This window comes from Cygnus olor, chromosome 16 (assembly GCF_009769625.2).
Source record: "Cygnus olor isolate bCygOlo1 chromosome 16, bCygOlo1.pri.v2, whole genome shotgun sequence".
Classification (NCBI taxonomy): Eukaryota; Metazoa; Chordata; class Aves; order Anseriformes; family Anatidae; genus Cygnus; species Cygnus olor.
The window spans coordinates 855,851-875,163 of NC_049184.1; the positions used below are offsets into that span (position 1 = coordinate 855,851).

The following is a 19,313-nucleotide window of genomic DNA, read 5'->3' on the forward strand; positions in this document are numbered from 1 at the left end:
CCAGAGCTGAGTACAGGGGGACAATCACTTCCCTAGTCCTGCTGGCCACACTGCTTCTTATACAAGCCAGGATGCTGTTGGCCTTCTTGGCCACCTGAGCACACTGCTGGCTCATACTCAGCCGACTCTCAACCAACACTCCCAGGTCCTTCTCTGCCAGGCAGCTTTCCAACCACTCATCTCCCAGCCTGTAGCGCTGCTTGGGGTTGTTGTGCCCCAGGTGCAGGACCCGGCACTTGGCCTTGTTGAACTTCACACAGTTGGCCTCAGCCCATCGGTCCAGCCTATCCAGATCCTCCTGCGGAGCCTTCCTACCCTCGAGCAGATCGACACACGCACCTAACTTGGTGTTGTCTGCAAACTTACTGAGGGTGCACTCGATCCCCTCATCCAGATCATCGATAAAGCTATTAAAGAAGACTGGCCCCAGTACTGAGCCCTGGGGGACTCCACTAGTGACCGGCCTCAACTAGATTTGACTCCATTCACCACAACTCTTTGGGCCCGGCTATCCAGCCAGTTTCTAACCCAACGAAGTGTACGCCAGTCCAAGCCATGAGCAGCCAGTTTCTTGAGGAGAATGCTGTGGGAAACGGTGTCAAAGGCCTTACTGAAATCAAGGTAGACCACATCCACAGCCTTTCCCTCATCCACTAAGCACGTCACTTTGTCATAGAAGGAGATCAGGTTCGTCAAGCAGGACCTGCCTCTCATAAACCCATGCTGACTGGGCCTGATCGCCTGGTTGCCCTGTAAGTGCTGCGTGATGACACTCAAGATAATCTGCTCCATGAGTTTCCCTGGCACTGAGGTCAAACTAACAGGCCTATAGTTCCCCGGGTCTACCCTCCGGCCCTTCTTGTAGATGGGTGTCACATTTGCTAGCCACCAGTCGACTGGGACCTCCCCTGATAGCCAGGACTGCTGATAAATGATGGAAAGCAGCTTGGCCAGCTCCTCCGCCAGTTCCCTCAGTATCCTCGGGTGGATCCCATCTGGCCCCATCAACTTGCATACATCCAAGTGCTGTAGCAGGTCGCCAATCATCTCCCTGTGGATAGTGAAGGCCACGTCCTGCTCCCCATCCCCTTCCACCAGCTCAGGGTACTGGGTATCCAGAGAACAACCGGTTTTGCCGCTAAAGACTGAGGCAAAGAAGGCATTAAGCAACTCAGCCTTTTCCTCATCTCTTGTAACTAAGTTTCCCCCCACATCCAGTAAAGGATGGAGATTCTCCTTAGTCCTCCTTTTTGTGTTGATGTATTTATAAAAACATTTTTTGTTATCTTTAACAGCAGTAGCCAGATTGAGCTCCAGATGAGCTTTGGCCTTTCTAATTTTGTCCCTGCACAGCCTTGCAACATCCTTATAGTCCTCCTGAGTGGCCCGCCCTCTTTTCCAAAGATTATAAACCCTCCTTTTTCTCCTAAGCTCAAGCCACAATTCTCTGTGGCGTTAATAACGTGTGTTATTTCTGCATTCCTGCCACAGGAATGGGTCACCATCAGCCTGACCAATACCAAAATCAGCTGTATTTTAGACCCATAGCTAAGCCTATACTATCTCCAGAACACATCAGCATTCACCAGGGAGAAACATTCCTAAATACTCAATTGCAAAGCTAACACAAACACAATTTTTCTGGATGCCACCTGTCAGCTCCAACACGGGCAGCTCTCAGCAGCTGCTGTCAGGCCCCTCCTTCTTGGTTCTGCTCCCCCAGCCCCACTGTTCTGCAACAGCATGTGCTGGGGCCCCACTGCCAATGGGACACCTCGCAGGAGCCCAGGGCTCCAGCCCCTCCTCACCTGTTATACCAGTTAAAGAGCAGCCAGTTCATTCCTTCCAGCTGATATTCCCGCAGCTGGTTGCTGTTCTTATACTCCCGGGACTTCTCCAGTTTCTGCCAGGACTCAGATGCTGGGCGCTCCTAGGAAGAGAGAGCAGGAACAAGATCCATGGAGATGAAAAGACTGCTGCCCAGTGTGGCCAGGCCCTGCTTCTGGGACTGCACACCAGGACAACACTTTAAAACTGTCATTGACACTCAGCAGATTCACAGAGAGGTGTTGGCCTCTGGATCCCACCCACAGATCCCACTAACACCTCCAGAGGGGAGGATACTGGTCTTGCACTGAAATAGCAGGGACACAAAGGTCACCACTGCCGGGCCTTAAGAAAACGCAGATAGTCCCTTCCTGCCCAGGGCAGTGAGCTGCCAGCTGGGTACGTTACCTCTGGGTACGTTACCATGTGCTTGATTTCTGGAGGGATCTGGAGAGCTTCAAACTCTTTAATCTTCCCTGGGTCAACATCTTCCTCCAGCTCCCAGGTGCTCTCCTCATAGGGCAGCGAGCACCACTTCACCAGGTAGTGAGTCACCTCCTGCAGCACATAGAGAGGCTTGCAGACCAGTGCCGGGCTCACACTGCTCAGCCCCAAGGTGCAGGCTGCAACTGAGACTGAATCACAGCAATACTCAGTGGCCTTTGAATCCCCCCTGTGCCAGGGGCCCCCCAGGAGTAGGGTTCAAGCTGTGCAAGGCTGGAAAGGCCATGGGTTGGTCAGAGATGACATGTGATGGATGTGCTGGGTCCAGATCTCCAGCTGAGCTTCCCTCCCTCTGTGGGACATGTAGCCACTCACCTCCCCGGTGTCAGGGTCTTTCGTGTGAGCCACCTCCAGAATTCGATCTACCTCCACGTAGTCCGGGTTGAACAAATCCTCATCAGGCTGTGAGATCAAAAAGAGAGGTAAATTCAAGGTGATCCCAGGATTAAACAGATGGTGGGTGCAAGAAAACAGCTGTGGGACATCTGTCCCCAGGATGCTGCTGGCTGCGCACAGCATACCAAGTGCCCATGGACACAGGTAGGTGACATCTGTCGCTGGGCATGAGGATGCAGGGAGCCTTGCAGAAGGCAAAGCCCTCACTTTAGAGCAGCTGCTGACTCCATGCTGCCCTTGCTGGGAGGCAGGACTGTCTGTCCCAGCCCATCTGGCCCCGAGATACAAAGCCCTGAGCTGTGTGCTCCAGCTCATATACAGCACCCAGAGCTGTGACTGCCACAGACCGGAGCCATACATCGCACCACCTCAGTCTCTCCAGTTGTCCTCTCATACACCCCAGTTCTCTACAAGGACTTGTTCTCTCTTTCTGCTTCTCTCTCCCTCCCCACTTTCAGCTCAGCAGTCACCAGCACCAACTGCTCACGAGGCAAGGGCTCATCCTCACACCAAAAAAGCCTGGGGAGGATTGCGCTTTAGCCTAGCAGTGGTCCTTTGGAGAGACACATGTCTAGGGCTTGGGAATGAGAAAAAAACAGACTTCTACGTTCACAGCTCCCCAAGCCCCACTTAGTCACAGGAAAGAGCAGTTTTTCCTTGCTAAACTGTTAACGGTATGATGTGTTCCAACGCATGCTTTTTCTTTGCATCCTGGGAGAGACCCCAAGCAGACTCAGGAGTGAGAAATTTGACACACACACCCAGCTTTGTAACTACAGCCATGGAGAAATTTTCATAGCCTACTGGCCTAATTTACACTCCTAGGGGACAGCTTGAGGAGATCCAACAACTATCTCTAGAGCAGCAAGATAGATTATAGAACACCTTCCACATTGAACACAATTAATCTGCTTACAGAGCAACATAGGCAGGACCTGCCCTAAGCCCAAGTATTTATAGGTCTCTCTCCCGCGGCATCTCCGCTCCACCATGAGCAGGCACATTCCCCAAATGAACACAGAAAGCACCTTCAGCACTATGTGCTGCCCTCCCTCCCATTGAGCAAGACTTCCAGGGTTGGCAGTACCCAGCAAGTGACATCTGTCACCCTGCCTGTACCTCCTCTGGTGATACCATGGGTGTTCAGGGCACTGTCATGGCTTGCTCAGCCACAGCACTGGGCCCAGCTGTACTGGGGAAGGCAGTGGCCACGCGCTGCACTCAGCTCTCACCTCTGTAAAAATATGCTTCATCTGAGCCTGCTTGTTCCGGAAGCGCTTTATCTTCTGGGATATCCTGGGATCCTTCTCCAGCTCCTCCAGAGTCGCCCACTTACAGTGCAGGTAGGAGCTGCAGAGGGAAAAAAAATCAACAAAATGTGACCAAAGAAGCCCTTGGGCAACAACCCCATCCACCATACAGACAAGCAGGAAGCTCCCAGCAACCCAGAGAACATCCAGCTCATGCCTCGCCATGTGGAGCCCCAAACTGAAGAAAGCCATGGCCAAGACTGAGCACTGCAGCTGCAGTGGCTTGCCTGCCCTGCACAGACTGGGCCTGGCTTGGGAGGACAGCAGTAGCAAGGCAGGGATGCCAGGGCTGCAGCTGGGGCTGGGAGCCGCAGACCTCGCTCCGGCACACACAGTGTGCACCGCCGTGGCACAGAGGACCACAACACTGCACGTACAAGTTCCTGTACTTGACGTAGAACTCCTCCATCTCAAACGTCAGGCCGCCGGGGTGAGCCTGAAACCAAGGGAAGGAGAGTCAGTTAGTGGCACCCAGAGACCGTGCAGAAAATGGGGGGCAGGCACTTGGCGTGGCACCTGCCTCGCAGGCTGCGGCCCTGGAAAACACAGTGCAAAACCACCCTTGAGGATGAGGGGACTCAAACACCTCCTGGGGACCAAGACCAGGCCTGACTCCTCTCCAGAGGCTTTCTAGTGCCCAGGACAGGAGAGGCACCACATTACACCCCAACCCAGAGGGATGATGCTCTGGGTACACCCCAGCAGCATCCTGCAGGAGCAGGTGTAAGGTACGGCATGGCAGCACGGACTGCTGCTGCCTCTCCCATGACTGATGAACAAAGGCAGCCAGGCCTCACCCCTCCTCTGCCCAGGGACCTTCAACCCCACTGGCACCTTTGTCACTCACCTCCTTCTGCACCATCCTAGAAGCAAGGATCTTCTCGATGATATTGGCATCATCCTCAGGAGGCTCCTGGGGACAGTGGGAAGAGAGCAGTTTTCCTGGTCTCTGGCACCCTCCCAACATGGAGTGGCTGCTTGTCCTCTCCCAGCCCACCAGCCCAGAAAAGAGGAGGAAGCTTGGGAGCTTCTCCACTGAGACCGAAGGAAGGAAGGTGCCCTGCCACCAGCAATCTCTCTTGCTGCCACCTGCCCTTGGCCAGGGTGCTTGGAGGGGGACAGGACCAGGGTGATGACATGGATGTGACTGGCAGAGTCTCCTGGCCTACTGGGGCAAGTGAGCAGGGCCAGAGATGGTGAGCGAAGGATGCTCCAGCCAGGGCCACACACTTCGGCGGCCAGCACTGGGACAGAACAGCCTCCTTCCCTCTGTGGGCTTCGGGCCTGCCATGAAGAAATCCCCCCACGAAACCACAGAGCTCTTCCACTGGCCACCTACGAGCTCCCGCTCCACAAACTCATGGTGGAGGTGGCCCTAACATCATCCTGCTCCCAGTCCCAAGACAGAAGGCACAAATGTGGCCATGCTTTGTGGCAGGAGCAGCCCCACAGAGCACTGCAGGCTGGCAGCTTTTGCAGCCTGAGGGCTGCTGGAGGAGCTGTGCACCGCCCCAGAGAGCTCCTGAGAAACACAGCCAGGAACCAGGGAGGAAAGCTGCAAGTCCAGGCCCTGGAGAGAGCTGCCCTGGGGCCTCAGCATTCCCATCTTGCCCCATCAGGTCAGTCCTGATACCGGGAGCAGCCACAGCCAGGCTGGGCCGAGACTGCTGGCAGGAGCCCAGCGCAGGCACGCGGCGCAGCCTGGCTGCCGTGACACAGCCTTCGTAACTCTGGAGCTGGGCACATCGAGGCGGACATCCGAGACTAAGTGCAAAGGAAAGCAGGCTGGCAGCGTGGACACCTGCCAAAGGCAACCCATTCCCTCTGGCTGTGTTGAAAATCTCACTTGAAGGGAGCACTCCCAGGAGCCCAGGAGGGGCACAGCCCCAGGCAGCAGCGGAAGGAAAGGACAGCACATCCTGAGGGTGCACAGCAGCCCTCTCGGCAAGGCTGGGGGCATCAGGCCAGGAGCCATTTACTGGCTCAGCAACAGATCTGGCTAATATCCACACCGAAGCCTTGTTAGAAGGGGACTAGAGAGGGCCACAAGAACACCATGAAAACAATTAGTGACCATTATTAATATCTGGCAGCTTTGTGGGTGACCACGGAGAGGCAGTGAGCTGCAGGTATCTGGAACGCAGAGCAACAGGAGTGAGGAATGAGCTCAGTGTGCAGAGGAGGTAGGGCAGCGATGCCCAAACTGCAGTGACTCCAGCTGGTCCCTGCCCGCAGAGCAGGCTGGTTGCCAGGTTGGCTACACTCAGAGGGACTGATGGAGAGTGGCACTATGGGCAGTAAATGATGCCCTGGCACCTACAAAGACCTTGGCTGGCATAGCCGAAATACTAGGTTAACTTCATGGGCAAGAGCTACAGGGACAGGATCCAAAGGTGGGCATGGGCAGAGGGTTGGTCATGCATTCAAGGACATCTCCAGCTACATGACATGTCCTAGAGGCCTTAGCCTCCCAGCAGGAGGGGGGAGGTTGGACCTGCATGACTCTTACCTATCTCTCTTTGCACTCAGACTCCCTGCAGAGCCAGCTGGCACGCTCCTGGACACATGCACTCCCACCCCATCCTTGTACTGGGATTCTACACTTCCTTGAACCTCACAGTGATACCCCGGGGATGTCCTGAGATGCAGAAAGCCCCACCACCCCAGCCCCAACTCCAGCCCTACCTCTGCCTGCCATGCCAGAGTGGAGGCGGAGAGCGCAGAGGTTCTCCCAGCTCCCAGCACGGCTATTGTCTCACCGTCATCATCCACCACCTTGAAATCCAGGTCCTCGTTGTATTTCCTCCTCTTCACCTGCCGGCCAGAGCGGCGTTTCTGTGTATGGGATGAAAGAGGCAGTCACGGGGGAGATGGGCAGCCCAGGTACCCCCCTTGCCTGGTGTGGGGATGGGAACTGGAGGAGAGAAAGCCCCATGGCTGCCTGATCTCCATTTCCCCCCCTGTGCTGGTGGGGTGGAGGTGGTGGGACAAACAGGCCACCATCAGATGTAAGCCCCTGCACTGCTGCAGAGGTAGAGCAGCTTCCGTCACTGCTGTGCCAAGGCCCCTCTCAGTGCTTTGGAACAGAGCATGACCTGCACAGCTCTGCTGGCCCCAAGGCCAAAGGCAGAGGAGCCCTGCAGGTGCACGCAGCTCCTACGGTGCCCACCAGCCTCCCTGTGCTGTCCCGGGAAAGGGGCACTGCAAGAAGACACAGAGGACAAGGCTGCCTCCTGGTGTCCAGCTCTTCTCCCACTAAGATGCAGCCAGGATTTCCCCAACCAGCAGCCAGCCATACCTGGCTGTCAGCCGACTCCACAGACTCCTCTGGACTCTGCACGGACGGGCTCAGGAGATCCTGATCCAACTCCAAAGTGTCCACTGGGATCTCATTTTTCCTCTTCCCTTTCTTCTTCTTCTCCACGGGGGTAGGCCCCTGCTCCTTGCTGCCAGGACAGACTGACAGTTAGACCGTGCTCCTTGCTACGAGGACAGACTGGCAACCGGGCACTGCTCTGGGGATCCTGGCGGAAAGCCAGCAACCACCCGTGCTGGGCTCTGCTCCGGGCCCTTCTTCCCACCTTGTCACACAAATGCCAGCACAAGGCTCCTGGGCCTCCCTCAGCACAGGGCGAGCCCTTCCTCAGACCACCAAGTCTCCACGTGACGGCAGAGCACAGCAGCCTCTGCGCCTCTGCACAAGCTGGGAGGCCCAAGGCAGGTACCCACGTCCTGCTCAGGTGCAAGGATGACCTCCCCACCGCCAAGCAAGGTCTTCACCACCCAGCCCCAGCAAGCCAGGGCAACGAGGTGCCTGCTCTGAGCTCTCACCACACGACCTGCGCTGCTGACGGTTGGAAATCCTGTTCAGCAGGTGACCCACGTCCTGGCACACGAGAGCCAGATCTACCCCAGCCCAGGGAGACCCAGCCATCCCCGGGGTGGGATGCATGTGTGCTGCAGCACCCTGCCAGACCCTGCCAGGCTTCGAGGCAGATGTTGCTCCAGCTCTTGGCTTGTCTCCTGGAGCCACAGCACCAAGCCCCGCCTGAGACAGCAGCAGAGCGAACGCTGGCCTGTGCCTGGAGCCTGAGGGCATCAAAGACACAGGAGGAACACAAGTCCCGGACACCCGGCTGTGAAACGGGTCACCACGGTGTCACCACGGCTCCCCACGGACACACAGCAAGGCTCTGCCACATCAGGCAACTGCCCTCAGCGCTCAAGCCACAGGCCAGGCCGAGGCACAGCCACGGAGGGGATGTGGGCCCCACTCCCAGTGAGTCCCAACACCTCCCTGCAGACACAACGTGCCAACAAGGGCCACTGCCCCAGGCCACCCGGCCACCCCCAGGCACCCGGCATGCCCCAGCCAGAGCCACAACCAGCCTGTGGCAGGGAATGTGCCCAGGAAGCACCGGGGTCAGAAACGCTCACTCCCAACACCACGCCCGTCCTTACCCGCTGCAGCAAACACTGCTAAGGGCAACATTTCAAAGAGCTGGTGCCTGCCCCCGGGCTGAGCGAGGAGCCCGGGGAGCGGAGCTTCCCTTCCACGCTCACCGTCAGCCCTGCGGTTCATCCCCTCCGCTTCCAAGGCTTGCACAGCTGCAGAGGAACAGTTGGTTTCAAAACCATGCCTAGGTTTCACCCCCCTTTCATGAGACAATCACTGCTTGTCTGGGACTCGCAGAAGCCAAGCAGTTAAAACTCTGCTGTTCAGGCCAAGAACGGCCTGGCCGTGTAGCAGCGATTCAATTAGAGGCCCTGAAAATGCACTGAGAGTATTGCTTCCACCGAGCAATAACTCCCAAGATATTGATTTGTAAGTCACAATTAACAACTGCTTCATTCATGAGCCAGTAGTTGGCTATGATTAGAAACAATTTAGAAGAAATTATGCCACCATTATCTGCCACTTAGAGGACTCCCAGCAATCATTCCATTTGCACGGAGCACCCACCCCGCCTGCTGCTTGCCTGCCGTGAGCCTCTCCTGCCACCCAGCCCCACGGCCCCGGCCCTCCCCGTGGCTGGCAGCAGGCTCCTCCGCGACACCGGCAGCTGTCTGCACCCAGCGGCTCCTACTGCGGGTGGCTTTGCCGGCTGTTGAACCCAAGGCCAAGGCAACCATCCAAGGAAAGGCTCGACAAGGGGTTGTGGAGGGGCAACGCTGCCAGGAGGAGCTGAGGACCGGGCAGGAGCAGACCTCGCTCCTCCTGGAGGGTGCAGATGGGTGGGAGGAGGCACCCTCAGCTCAAGCTCAACTGGGAAAGAGGAAGCACAGAGCTTTGTGGCACCCCCGAACTCCTGCACACAGTTTCTTGTGGCTGGACGATGTGTTACGGAGTTACGTCAATTGGGATTTTTTTGCACTGAGCAACCTCTTCGCCAAGGCTTCCCACATTGTCCCCAGGCACCTCACCCGGCCCTGGCACACGCAGGTCCCCCTTGGCCCTCCCCAGCCCCCAGCCCCTGACTTGCCTTTTGCAGCAGGGACCGGGGCCCCCAGGTCTGCAGCTAGGGCTACCCCCGCACCCCCACACCCCGCCAACCAGTCTGGTGCCCCAGTGGGCAGGTCACGCTGTCATGGTCTGCTCTTAGCACTGTGAAAGCACGGATGGCAGCCAAGGGACCTCCCAGGTGGCAACAAGCTCCTGGACAGCAACCGTGAGTGCCTCCAGGAGCCCAGGCCTCCAAGGTCTGCTCTTCCCCACACTTCGCCTGCACTGGCTTTTCTGAAAGCTCCCACTGCAGGGGTGGACGCGTGTGAACTGCCCACACAGCAGTTTCTTACCGGTGGAGCGGAGGCGGCATTGGGATGCCAGCTGCATCCCTCCTCCCTGGCAAAGGTAGAAGCAAGCTGCCTTCAGGGCCTCCGGTTCAGCCTCCCGCCGGGCAAGGCCACAGCAGCCCTGTGCGCCGGGCACAAGGCCAGACTGGGCTCAAGGCCAAGCCGGGGTCTCTGGGAGAGCCACGGGAAGGGGTGACCACACAGCCTGCCTGGCCACAGGCCGTATGGACCAGACGGAAATCCTGCTTTTTGGGAGCAGGGAGGGTTAAGAACAGGCGCTGACCCTGCAGAGGTGGCACAGCCACGTGTTGCTCTGGGACTGAGCCCGCACTTTGCGCTTGCCAGGAATCCTTCAGGTGCCCGGCGCTGCCTTTGCACGTGCCTCATCCTTCCCTTCCTTGCCCGCAGCCCCTCTCCTTCCCCCTCTGCTCCAGCCCAGCTCCCCCCTGGGACAAAGCGCCCAGCTCCATCCCTGCCGAGCTCCCCAGCAGTCTGGTGTGGGAGCTTTGCTGCCCCGTACCAGCACACACCAAGCAGCACTAGCAGGAGCCCCGGGCACAACCGTCCCAGTGCAGGCTCTGTGGCCCTGGCCTCTCTGGGATCCAGCCGCCAGCGAGCTCCAAAGGACACAGACCCCCGGGAGCAGGGGCAGATGTGGGGCTTGTGCCGCTCTGCACACAGGCAGCCGCAGGGGGGGAGGCGGGCGGGTGGATTCAGCCCGTTCTGGTGACCATTTCCGAAAAAGTTCCTTCGAGAAGCTCTACCAAACCGACGTTTTCCAACAAAGAACGGTTTTGCTGAAGAATTCCCAGCTGGATCCTGTACTAGTCACATTCACAATACAAATACATTCATCCTATGGTTATTTACAGCACAGGAGGAGGGCCCAGCTCCAATCGATAGGCCTGCTTTTTGCGGGACTCTCCAAAACATTTATTCTTGCCAGTCCACAACAGTAAATCAAGCGATGCTGGTGCTGTTGACACCTGCTCTGCTATCTGCATACATTCCCAATTAAGAAGAAATTGGAGCTAAGAAATCAGAGCTCCCTTTCTGGCCAATCAGCCTGTTAATTAATAGGATGAGGAATTACCAGAGGCTGTGGCATTCAGCTGCGCAGTACGAGCGAGCCCTTAGGCCTCCCAGCTGCAGCTCTGCTACGAGCCTACAGCTGCAGCCGGGGGCCAGCTCCTGTCTCCCCAGGAGGCAGGCAGCAGCCGCTGGGCTTCTCCCCCTGCCCCCAGACACAGCACCGCAGCTGCACAGCAGGGACGGGTCCCAGACCCGTGGGAGGGAGAGGGGACGGCTTGTGCTCCACCATCCTCCCACAGCTGACCCGACGGCCTCTGGGCCGCATGGGGAGCGCAGCGACCCTGCCCTTGCTGACAAGGTAAGGTGAGGTTGGTTCTCACTCACATATCCTCTTCCCGAGCCCCAAAACAGATGCAACAGGCCCTCTGTCACACAGCGCCTTGCTGTGCTTCTGAGACACCTCCCTAAGGTCTCCCTGTCCTCCAGGACACTTGGCACAAAGGCCAAGCCAAGGGGAGGCCAAGACTCTTCTGCTGGACAGGGCACCGCTGACCCTGTGGTCTCACGGGGTCTCATCCCCAGAACAGCACCTGCCCGACCTGTCTCTGCATGGCCAGAGAGCTCACCTGGCCTCCAGACCCGTGCGTCCCTCGGCAGGAGGAGCCCGCACGCCCCACACGAGCTGCCATACGGTGGCTGAGCCCCAGCTGCACCAGCACAGAGACAAAGTCACGCCAGCACCCACCTGCTCTTCTTGGGTCTTGCTCTGGAGGCAGGCTCAGAGCCACTCTTCTTGTCTTTAGGTTCCTTAGGGGCTTTGGGTTCCCGAGGCTTCCGGGGCTTCTTGGCCACCTCCCTCTGTTTGGGCTCCTTCTGCTTCTTGGGCTCCTTGGCCTTTTTAGGCTCTTTTGGTTCTTTAGGCTCTCTTCTCCTCTTTGGTTTCACCTCCACAGCTGCTTTTTCTCCCCCTTCCTGTTCTCCCTGATCCTTTTTCTTCCGTTTCTTTTTCACCCCCGTGCCTACGCCCCCAGTGTCCTGCATCCCGTTCTGGGCACTTGGCCGCTTCTGGGGAGCTCCGTTGGGCTCCTCCTCGGGGCACTGGCGCTGGCTGCCCACGTCCGCGGCCGTCACCTGGTGGGGCACCTCGTCCTGCTCCTCGCTGCTGGCAAAGGGGTCCTGCGCCTTGCACTCCCAGGTGTCCGAGGCATCCGACATTGGGGAGCGGCTCAGCACTTTTAAGCTCGACAGCTGCAGAGAGAACAGAAACGCGGTGTGTGAAGCAAACGCCACATAGAGAAACAGCAGGTGTTTGCAGAGAGGCTGCTGGAATACAGCCCCGGCAAGGCTCCACGTGCCGGGAGTGTGAGCCACGTTCCTTGATGTACAGGGGACCCTTGCTGAGGCCTAACGGCCACCCCATGCAGACACAGTTCAAAGGGCAGGACCCCCTGTCCCTGCCTGACAGAGGCTGCCTGGTTCCCCCCAGGCCCACAGAGGTGCAGGAAGAAGGTGGCTGGCACCTCTCCTTTGCCCCCAAGCACAGCCCCAGCTTTGGTCGCACCCTCCAGCACCTTACTCTGCTGAGACCCCGAGTGACCCCCGCGCTCAGGCCACCTCCTGCCCCTCGCCCCGAGCTCGGACAGGAGCGCGGGGTTAGCGCGGTGCCTCTCCCAGGGGCTGCTCAGTACCTGGGTCCCCCAGCCCCAAACAGCAGAGCTGCTCTCCCTGTTCTTCCTCCATTTCCTACACATTTTCCAGCAGCGACGCCAGCTCCTCTTGAGCACCTGGAACGGTGGGGCTGGTACGGGGCAGCCCAAGGAAGGGAAGGCTTCACTCCTCCTTCTAACAAGGGCTGAGCTGAGAACAGCATGCTGCCATGGCCACCCCCCGCCCAGGGCCCTGCACCGGGATGGCAGATCAGCACTGACCAAATCCAGCAGCGCAGCCTGGGTTGGGAAGCTGCTTGTCCACGTGGCGTTCGGTGGCTGTCCTGTCCCACCACGTGGGGGCCTTTCCTCGGGGAGAGGCTGCTCCAGAGGGCACAGCCAGCCCCCTGCTCCCCGGCCAAGGCTCGTACCAGTGGGTACGCAGACTTCTTGTGAAAACTAAAACGCGGTGGGTGGTAACAGCTTTGCATCGTAAGACACAGAAGCGCCTTATTTCTCCCCCAAGGGCCGATCCCGCTGCGTCTCGCAGCAACCGTGTCCCAGGGGCAGAGCCTGGGAGCCATGGGCTGGGCTCTCCTGGCACCCCGAGCCCTGCCCGCCCCGTGCCAGCACGGCTGTTCCCCTTCACCAGCCGCTTCCCTGGGCTGAAGGCAAGGGGCTGGCCCTGGGACTCCCAGCGTCATCCGGCTCCTCAGATATTGCAGAGCTGCCTGAGCATGTAAATATTTATGTCCTACGGGCTGAGGACCGGATCCCATTCATGGTGGTCCAAGCCCAGGGCACCCTGCACAATGCCCTTTCTAATTGGAATTAGACAGACGCCTTACGCGGAACAGCCCGCGCTCGGTGCCGGCTGGGCAGGCTGCGCTGGCCTTTCTGTCCACGCGCGGCTGCCCCCGGTGCCCTGCCCTGATCCTGCTGCCAGGCTGCTCCAGCGAGCTGGCCGCAGAGTGCCACTGCCCACGTGGACAGAGTGCCCCCAGGCAACTGAGAGGAACCCATTTCGTGCAGGCAGAAAAACAGCCCTGCAGATGCCGCCTCCGAGCCCATGGGCTAAGCAACAGGGTCAGCCCCAGCCGCAGCCTTTGTGTTTCTCAGATCTTGCTAGCTGCTCGAGCACGGGATCAGCTGGAACAATTTACTGGATCAGCTAAAAAGCTTGCAGACCCCCCACAAGGCTGGATCTCCTTTTGCTTCTACGCTGCACTGCAGTCAAGTGCAGATACCAGGCAAAAAGCAAACCTTCAGCATCCTAGCATGGCAGGAGTATGACCCACTCCTTCCTGGCCCCAGCTTGTAGCTTGAGTCTCACAAGGCGTTGCTGGCTTGCAGGCAGACCTCCCAAGAGGAACAGGGCTGGAGACAGCAATTTTGGTGCCATCCAGCAGCAGCGACGCCATCCCCTGCTCACCATCGGGGCTGCAGCAGGCGCGGCGCTGAGCACCTGGAGCAGCTCGGTCCCTGACAGCCCGTCCTGGGGGCACTGAGGCACGGCAGCCAGCCATGGGAATGGGGTCCCTCTCGTCGTGTGCACCAGCTCATCCCAGAAAATCAATGCTCCCCGCCGCCTGCCTGGACAGCTGGGAGACTTGCACGCTGGCTGCGGGCTTCTTCCACAGCGGCCGGCACCTCTCCCGGCACTGAGCAGAAGCCCTGGAGATGAGCGCACATGCTCCAGGCCGGGGGAACGTGGGCTCACCCACAACAGCAAACGCTCTTGCTTCTGGCAGCCCCAGCAGACACGATTGCTGCAGGCAGAGCTGCATGGACCGTGCTGCTGCTGTGGTCATGTCCTGCCAGGCAGATGCAACCTCTGGACAGGAGAGGGACTGATGTCAGCATTCAGAAGGGAGCACCTAAACTGGCTGATGGTTTCCACCACTGCATGCTGGCCAATGTCTCCAGAGGTCCCTCTGGCCCTGCTGAAAGCCAGGATCTGCAGCTCTGACCCAGGCTGTGGGGCCTCAGCAGGTCCTGCTCCTGGCATCGTCCACGAGCCCCAGGGCCTCGGGCCACACCTCACACGTGGGCTGAGAAAGCTGGCAGCAGAGCAGGCCTCCAGCCGTGACCTACTTTGTGGGTCCGGTCCGTGCTTGCGCTGTGCTGCTTCAGCAAGTCAGACCAGGCTCTTGGGTGACTGCTCGCAAAGACGTCCCCGCCTGCCACAAACGGTGCTGTAATAGGAAGCCGAGTGCTGTACAGAAACAACCACGACCTGTCAGAAATTCTGTGACATCGCAAGCACACCACAGGATCTCTCCTCTCCTCCTGCAACGCCGCTGGGCAGCCAGCAGCCCCTTCACCTCCAAGCGAGCCCACTGCAGCAGGGCTGCAGCACCCCCGAAGCAGCGCTGCAGGCTCCAGGTCCAGCAAAGCCAGCACTCACCTCGGGACACCCTGTGGGCATCAGCTGCCAAAGCCTGCCAGGATGGGTCAAAGCTGAGTTTTGGGACAAGACAGCAGCGCTTGCCTGCAGCTAGAAGCGCCCGAAGCTGCCCTGCCATGAAAGGGACGTCGAACACCAGCGTGTGGGACTGAACAGCTCATGGCTCACTCAGGCAGCAGCTGAAAAGGGGGTACCAAAATGAGGCACCTCCACACCGCCTGAGCAAGGACTGCCAGCCCCTGACGCCCTTTTGCACCTAATCCTAGCCCTAACCTGCTTGGTTTGTCCCGAGGACAGAAGGCTCCATGTCACGCTGCTACAAGCCTATGGCAAGCTCTTGCTGTCCACATGGGACTGTGGTGCCAAGTACTCATTTGTGGTCGGCTTAGCGCACTGGGGAGAGCTAGGGACAGGCTTTTCCTACTTCCCCTTGATGAGGTTCAGTTTATCCTGGTTTCTCTTCAACACAAGTCAACAGGAAAAGCCTGGGAAAGCAGAACAAATGTTATCTGTGCTCCTGCGTGGCTTCAAAGCACGTTTGCAGCTTGCCTACCACAGCCTTTGCAGCTCCCAAGAGCACACTGTGACTGTGGGCTCCAACGCACGTGGTGGCGTTCAGTTCCAACTGATAAGATGCGGGAAAAAAAACACACTCGTTTTGATCCTGCTGCCCTCCTAAGTGGCTTCTAATTCCCAAGATGTGATTATAAAGAAGCATTTCCTCACCACCCTCTGCCCCATTCCCCGTTTGTCATCCTCCATCGCATCTTTCCTCTGCAGAGCTCTCTCTGCCAGCACAGGTGTCAAGCAACCCTCTCCTCGAACAGAAGCACAAGCTGCTCCACCTCCCAGACCATCTGCCTTACCCTTCTCCGTGCCTCTTCTAACCCCACTGGGCTTGGGGTGGCAGCAGAGAAGCACTCAGTATCGAAGAGGTACCACACAGCAGCAGGAGGATTTCTGCTCTGTTGTCTCTCCCTGTCCGAATCCTGAATGCACCTCCATGACGACCTGCAAGCAGAGGCCAAAGCCCCCTGCAGTGTTTCAGTCTCCTCCACGGGCGGGGACAGCCCCAAAGGAACCCATACGGCCAGTACCCCTGTATGCGTTACTTGGCATATCTTAACATTTTTCTACAACTCTTCCAACTCGGTTTCCATTTCAGCATCTCAGATAATCGCACGCAGCAGGCACTGTACACCCGCCTTCCCTGTGACTTTGGGGAACGTGGACCGAGCAGCACCGGCAGGCACCATCAGGTGCCTTCTCCCCATGCTGTGCTGTGAAAGCCAACACAGTCCTCCTATTCTTTAGCCAGTCATTAATTCACAGGAATACCTCTGATCAGGACACCACTCATCTTCTTTAAAAGCATTTTGCGAGATGGTGTTGGGAGCTGCTGCTGGCGAACAGCTGTCTGCGAGTCCTTCTGGTCTTACCCCCATCTTTAAAACCCACAACAGATTGCGATGGGGGGACTTTTCTTTACAAAAGCTATCCTGACTAATCACCATCGTAGTATTTTCACATATAAATGCATTAAACTGAGCATTTATTGCAGTTCCTAATGATTTACCCAATGCACAGGTAAATCTGTTGGTCTCTGATTTCCCAGAGGGGCCCCAGCTCCTTTCTGAAGCTGCATCGTGTTTGCTGCACCCTCCCTTCCGCAGGCATGGCCCTGACAGGTGACGACTCCTAACAAGGGATTCCCAGCATCGCATCAGGCTCCTTTACAGTGACAGAGCAAATATCACCTAATCCTGCTGGCATGTGTTACTTTGCTCAAAAAAATCTTCAACCAACCCCGCAACTGAAGGGCAATTCTCGTGCACACCTGCCATCAGGGATGGCTCTGGGTTCCTAGCAGAGCTGTTCTGCCAATGCCCTTTTTCCGCAAGCACTCACTTGACACCTCAGTTGCTGATTTACCCTGTGGCTCCTCTTAAGGGCTTTTTAGTCTTGAGATATTTGAAAAAGAATTTATCAGATTTCATGCTTTTAGCAAGCTGTTCCTAAAAATATTTTTAGTCCTGCTTTGTTAGGGGTTTATTTTAAATTCCCAATGTGCCCTTTTTCTCACAACTTTTTTAATTAAAGATGAACATATTTTTACATTGAACAGCCTCTTCTACTGTCTTCTGCACGTCTTACGATGTACCTGCGTAACCCTGCAAGTTTTGTTGTTTCTGAGGTGTTTTGGAGAGGAAGGGGGGAAGGAAAGAAGACTAAATCCAGGTATTGGTAGGCAATGCATACCTCCTCTGAGCCTCCCATACAATACCCAAGCAGCCTCCATACTCCTTGTATCATTTTTATCCTTAGAGCTTTTCCTTTGAATTGTCTCTCAACTAGCATTTTTTTGGTGAGGACTGTAATGATTTTATGTTTTCAGAATACATTTTTATGTACAGTTTATATATTCTTTAATTCCCTGAGGAACCTTCTACAAATTACATTTAATACGGATCCCTTGGCAAATCCCTCGGCAGGAGCTGGAGCACAAAGTCTTTTCCCATGTGTCGAACTACTGTCAAAGAGAAGGTCAGGAGCGAAAAAAAAAATTAAAAACTCCCCAGAGTGCCATAAAGGCTAATGGAGAGCACTTATAATTGCACTATCCCATCAGAGGGCAAAGCCAAGGTTAGGGTGGGCCTCAATGGTGTGTTTCCTTAACTTAAAATTGTGTTGTTTCATGTGAAGTCCCAATTTGCCTCAACTTCCTAGCTTTTATTCAGGACTTGTGGGAAACAGCACCAGAAGGTGCAAGGCACCGTGCCAGCTCCTGCCCCGGCTCTGGGAGGGCTCCCTTGGTCTCCCAAAGCGCAGCAGCGCAGGGCTGGCCGGCCGGGCATGCGGCTGAGACTGCCCTCTGCGAGCCCCTCGGCATGGAGCAGGGCTGGGTTTGCAGGGACCTCAGGGGAGAGCTTCCAGCTCCCCTTGGCCACGTGTGTGGGCAGCTGGGGAGCAGTGAAGCTTAGCAGGGGCTGCCCCCAGCTTGAGCTGGCTGCGAAACCCTTGCCCTTGCCTGCTGGAGCCGGGCACCTGCAAAGGGAACAGCAGCGAAAGGAAACGACAGAGAACGGAAGGCAGCTTTGGGTGAAGATGGGAGAAAACTGGGCCCAGGCACCTGGCAGGGTACAGGAAAAGGATCCAGACTTGGCTGGCTGGGGCAGAAGAGCCTGCACCTTGTGCACAGGCAGGAGGGAGCCATCGTGCACCCAGAGCCACGGCCAGGGAGACCTGGCCACAGTCCCTGCCTCCTGCACTCCCAGCCCCGTGACGGGCAGCCCGGCGTCACCCCCAGCCAGTAAAGGCGGCCCTGGTTCCACAGCGTGAGCACTGGTCACGCAATGCCAGGAGAGGCTGCAGCAAGAGAGGCCCCTGCCGCGCAGCAGAAGCCACAGACCGGCAGGGCAGCGTGGTGGGGACGAAGCGGACCTCGCACCGGCACGGCCGGGAGCTGGAGTCTCCTCCCCGCCCGGCAGCATGGCCTTGCCAGCGGGGCAAAGCTTTGCCACAGCCCCGGGGCCTGTACTGCAGCTCCATCCTGCGAGGAGGCCAAGCCCTTCTCACCGGCATCGCCCAGAGCTGAGCTCAGATGGCACCCGCACACCGTGTCCTTGGTGGGCGGCGTGATCGGCGCCAGCAGCAGTGGCCATGCCACGTGCTGCCTCGTGCCTTGCAAGCGCCAGCACGATTTGATTCCCCTCTGCTGCAGGCTGGAGCAGGGCCCCCTGCAGCCCCCCAGGAGGAGCACGATCCCTCTGAGGAAGCGTGCTCAAACCCCACACAGATCTGTCCTACGCAGGGAGCCTCAACAGGGACACCCTGACAGAAGGGTTCCTCAAAGGCTTCCACGCTTTTCAAAACCAGCCCAGCGCCTGGGGGCTGCCCAGCGCCCCTGCTGCCTGGCTCCCCTCCACGGCACTGCCTGCACCCGCCAGCAAGGCGGCCCCCAAGGCCGGCAGCCCGAGGTGGGCAGCATCGCCCAGCTCTGCCTCCCCTGGATGGCTGCACTGGGCAGGTCCAGCCCCACAGCTGGCTGCGGAGCACCCCGAAGGGCGTGGAAAAGGCAGCTTGTTCCATACGCTGCATTTTCACAGGCTGCTGAGCCACCCTCGCTGGCAGCTGCAATCCCCACCGGTGGCGTGCACAGCATGGGCTGTTGCATCCTAGCTGCTGTCTGTCCACACCCTTTGTTTCCAGCTCTTATTGCAATGCAGCAGAAGCTAAAAATACACAAGTGCCACCCTCCGTCACGTCTCCGAACAGGCTCCGCAGTCGCCACGGGATGAGCGTGACGGAGGTGGGGGCTGGCTCCGTTCCCAGGGCATTGACTACAGCTGGGAAGCTCTGTCCTGTGGCTGAGCTGGCCCCGGCGGCGCGGGTGCTAGG

The 19,313-nt window shown here is 57.8% G+C and overlaps 1 protein-coding gene across 1 annotated transcript in view; it reads right to left on the reverse strand.

The window, feature by feature from the left end:
• CHD6 (chromodomain helicase DNA binding protein 6) overlaps positions 1 to 19,313 on the reverse strand; it is an 89,721-nt gene that overhangs the window by 39,246 nt on the left and 31,162 nt on the right. Inside the window, 9 exon segments of the mRNA XM_040575340.1 lie at positions 1,809 to 1,930; positions 2,251 to 2,385; positions 2,647 to 2,733; positions 3,960 to 4,077; positions 4,415 to 4,473; positions 4,885 to 4,950; positions 6,723 to 6,872; positions 7,336 to 7,483; positions 11,608 to 12,110. Of these exon segments, the coding sequence (XP_040431274.1) occupies positions 1,809 to 1,930; positions 2,251 to 2,385; positions 2,647 to 2,733; positions 3,960 to 4,077; positions 4,415 to 4,473; positions 4,885 to 4,950; positions 6,723 to 6,872; positions 7,336 to 7,483; positions 11,608 to 12,110 (1,388 nt within the window).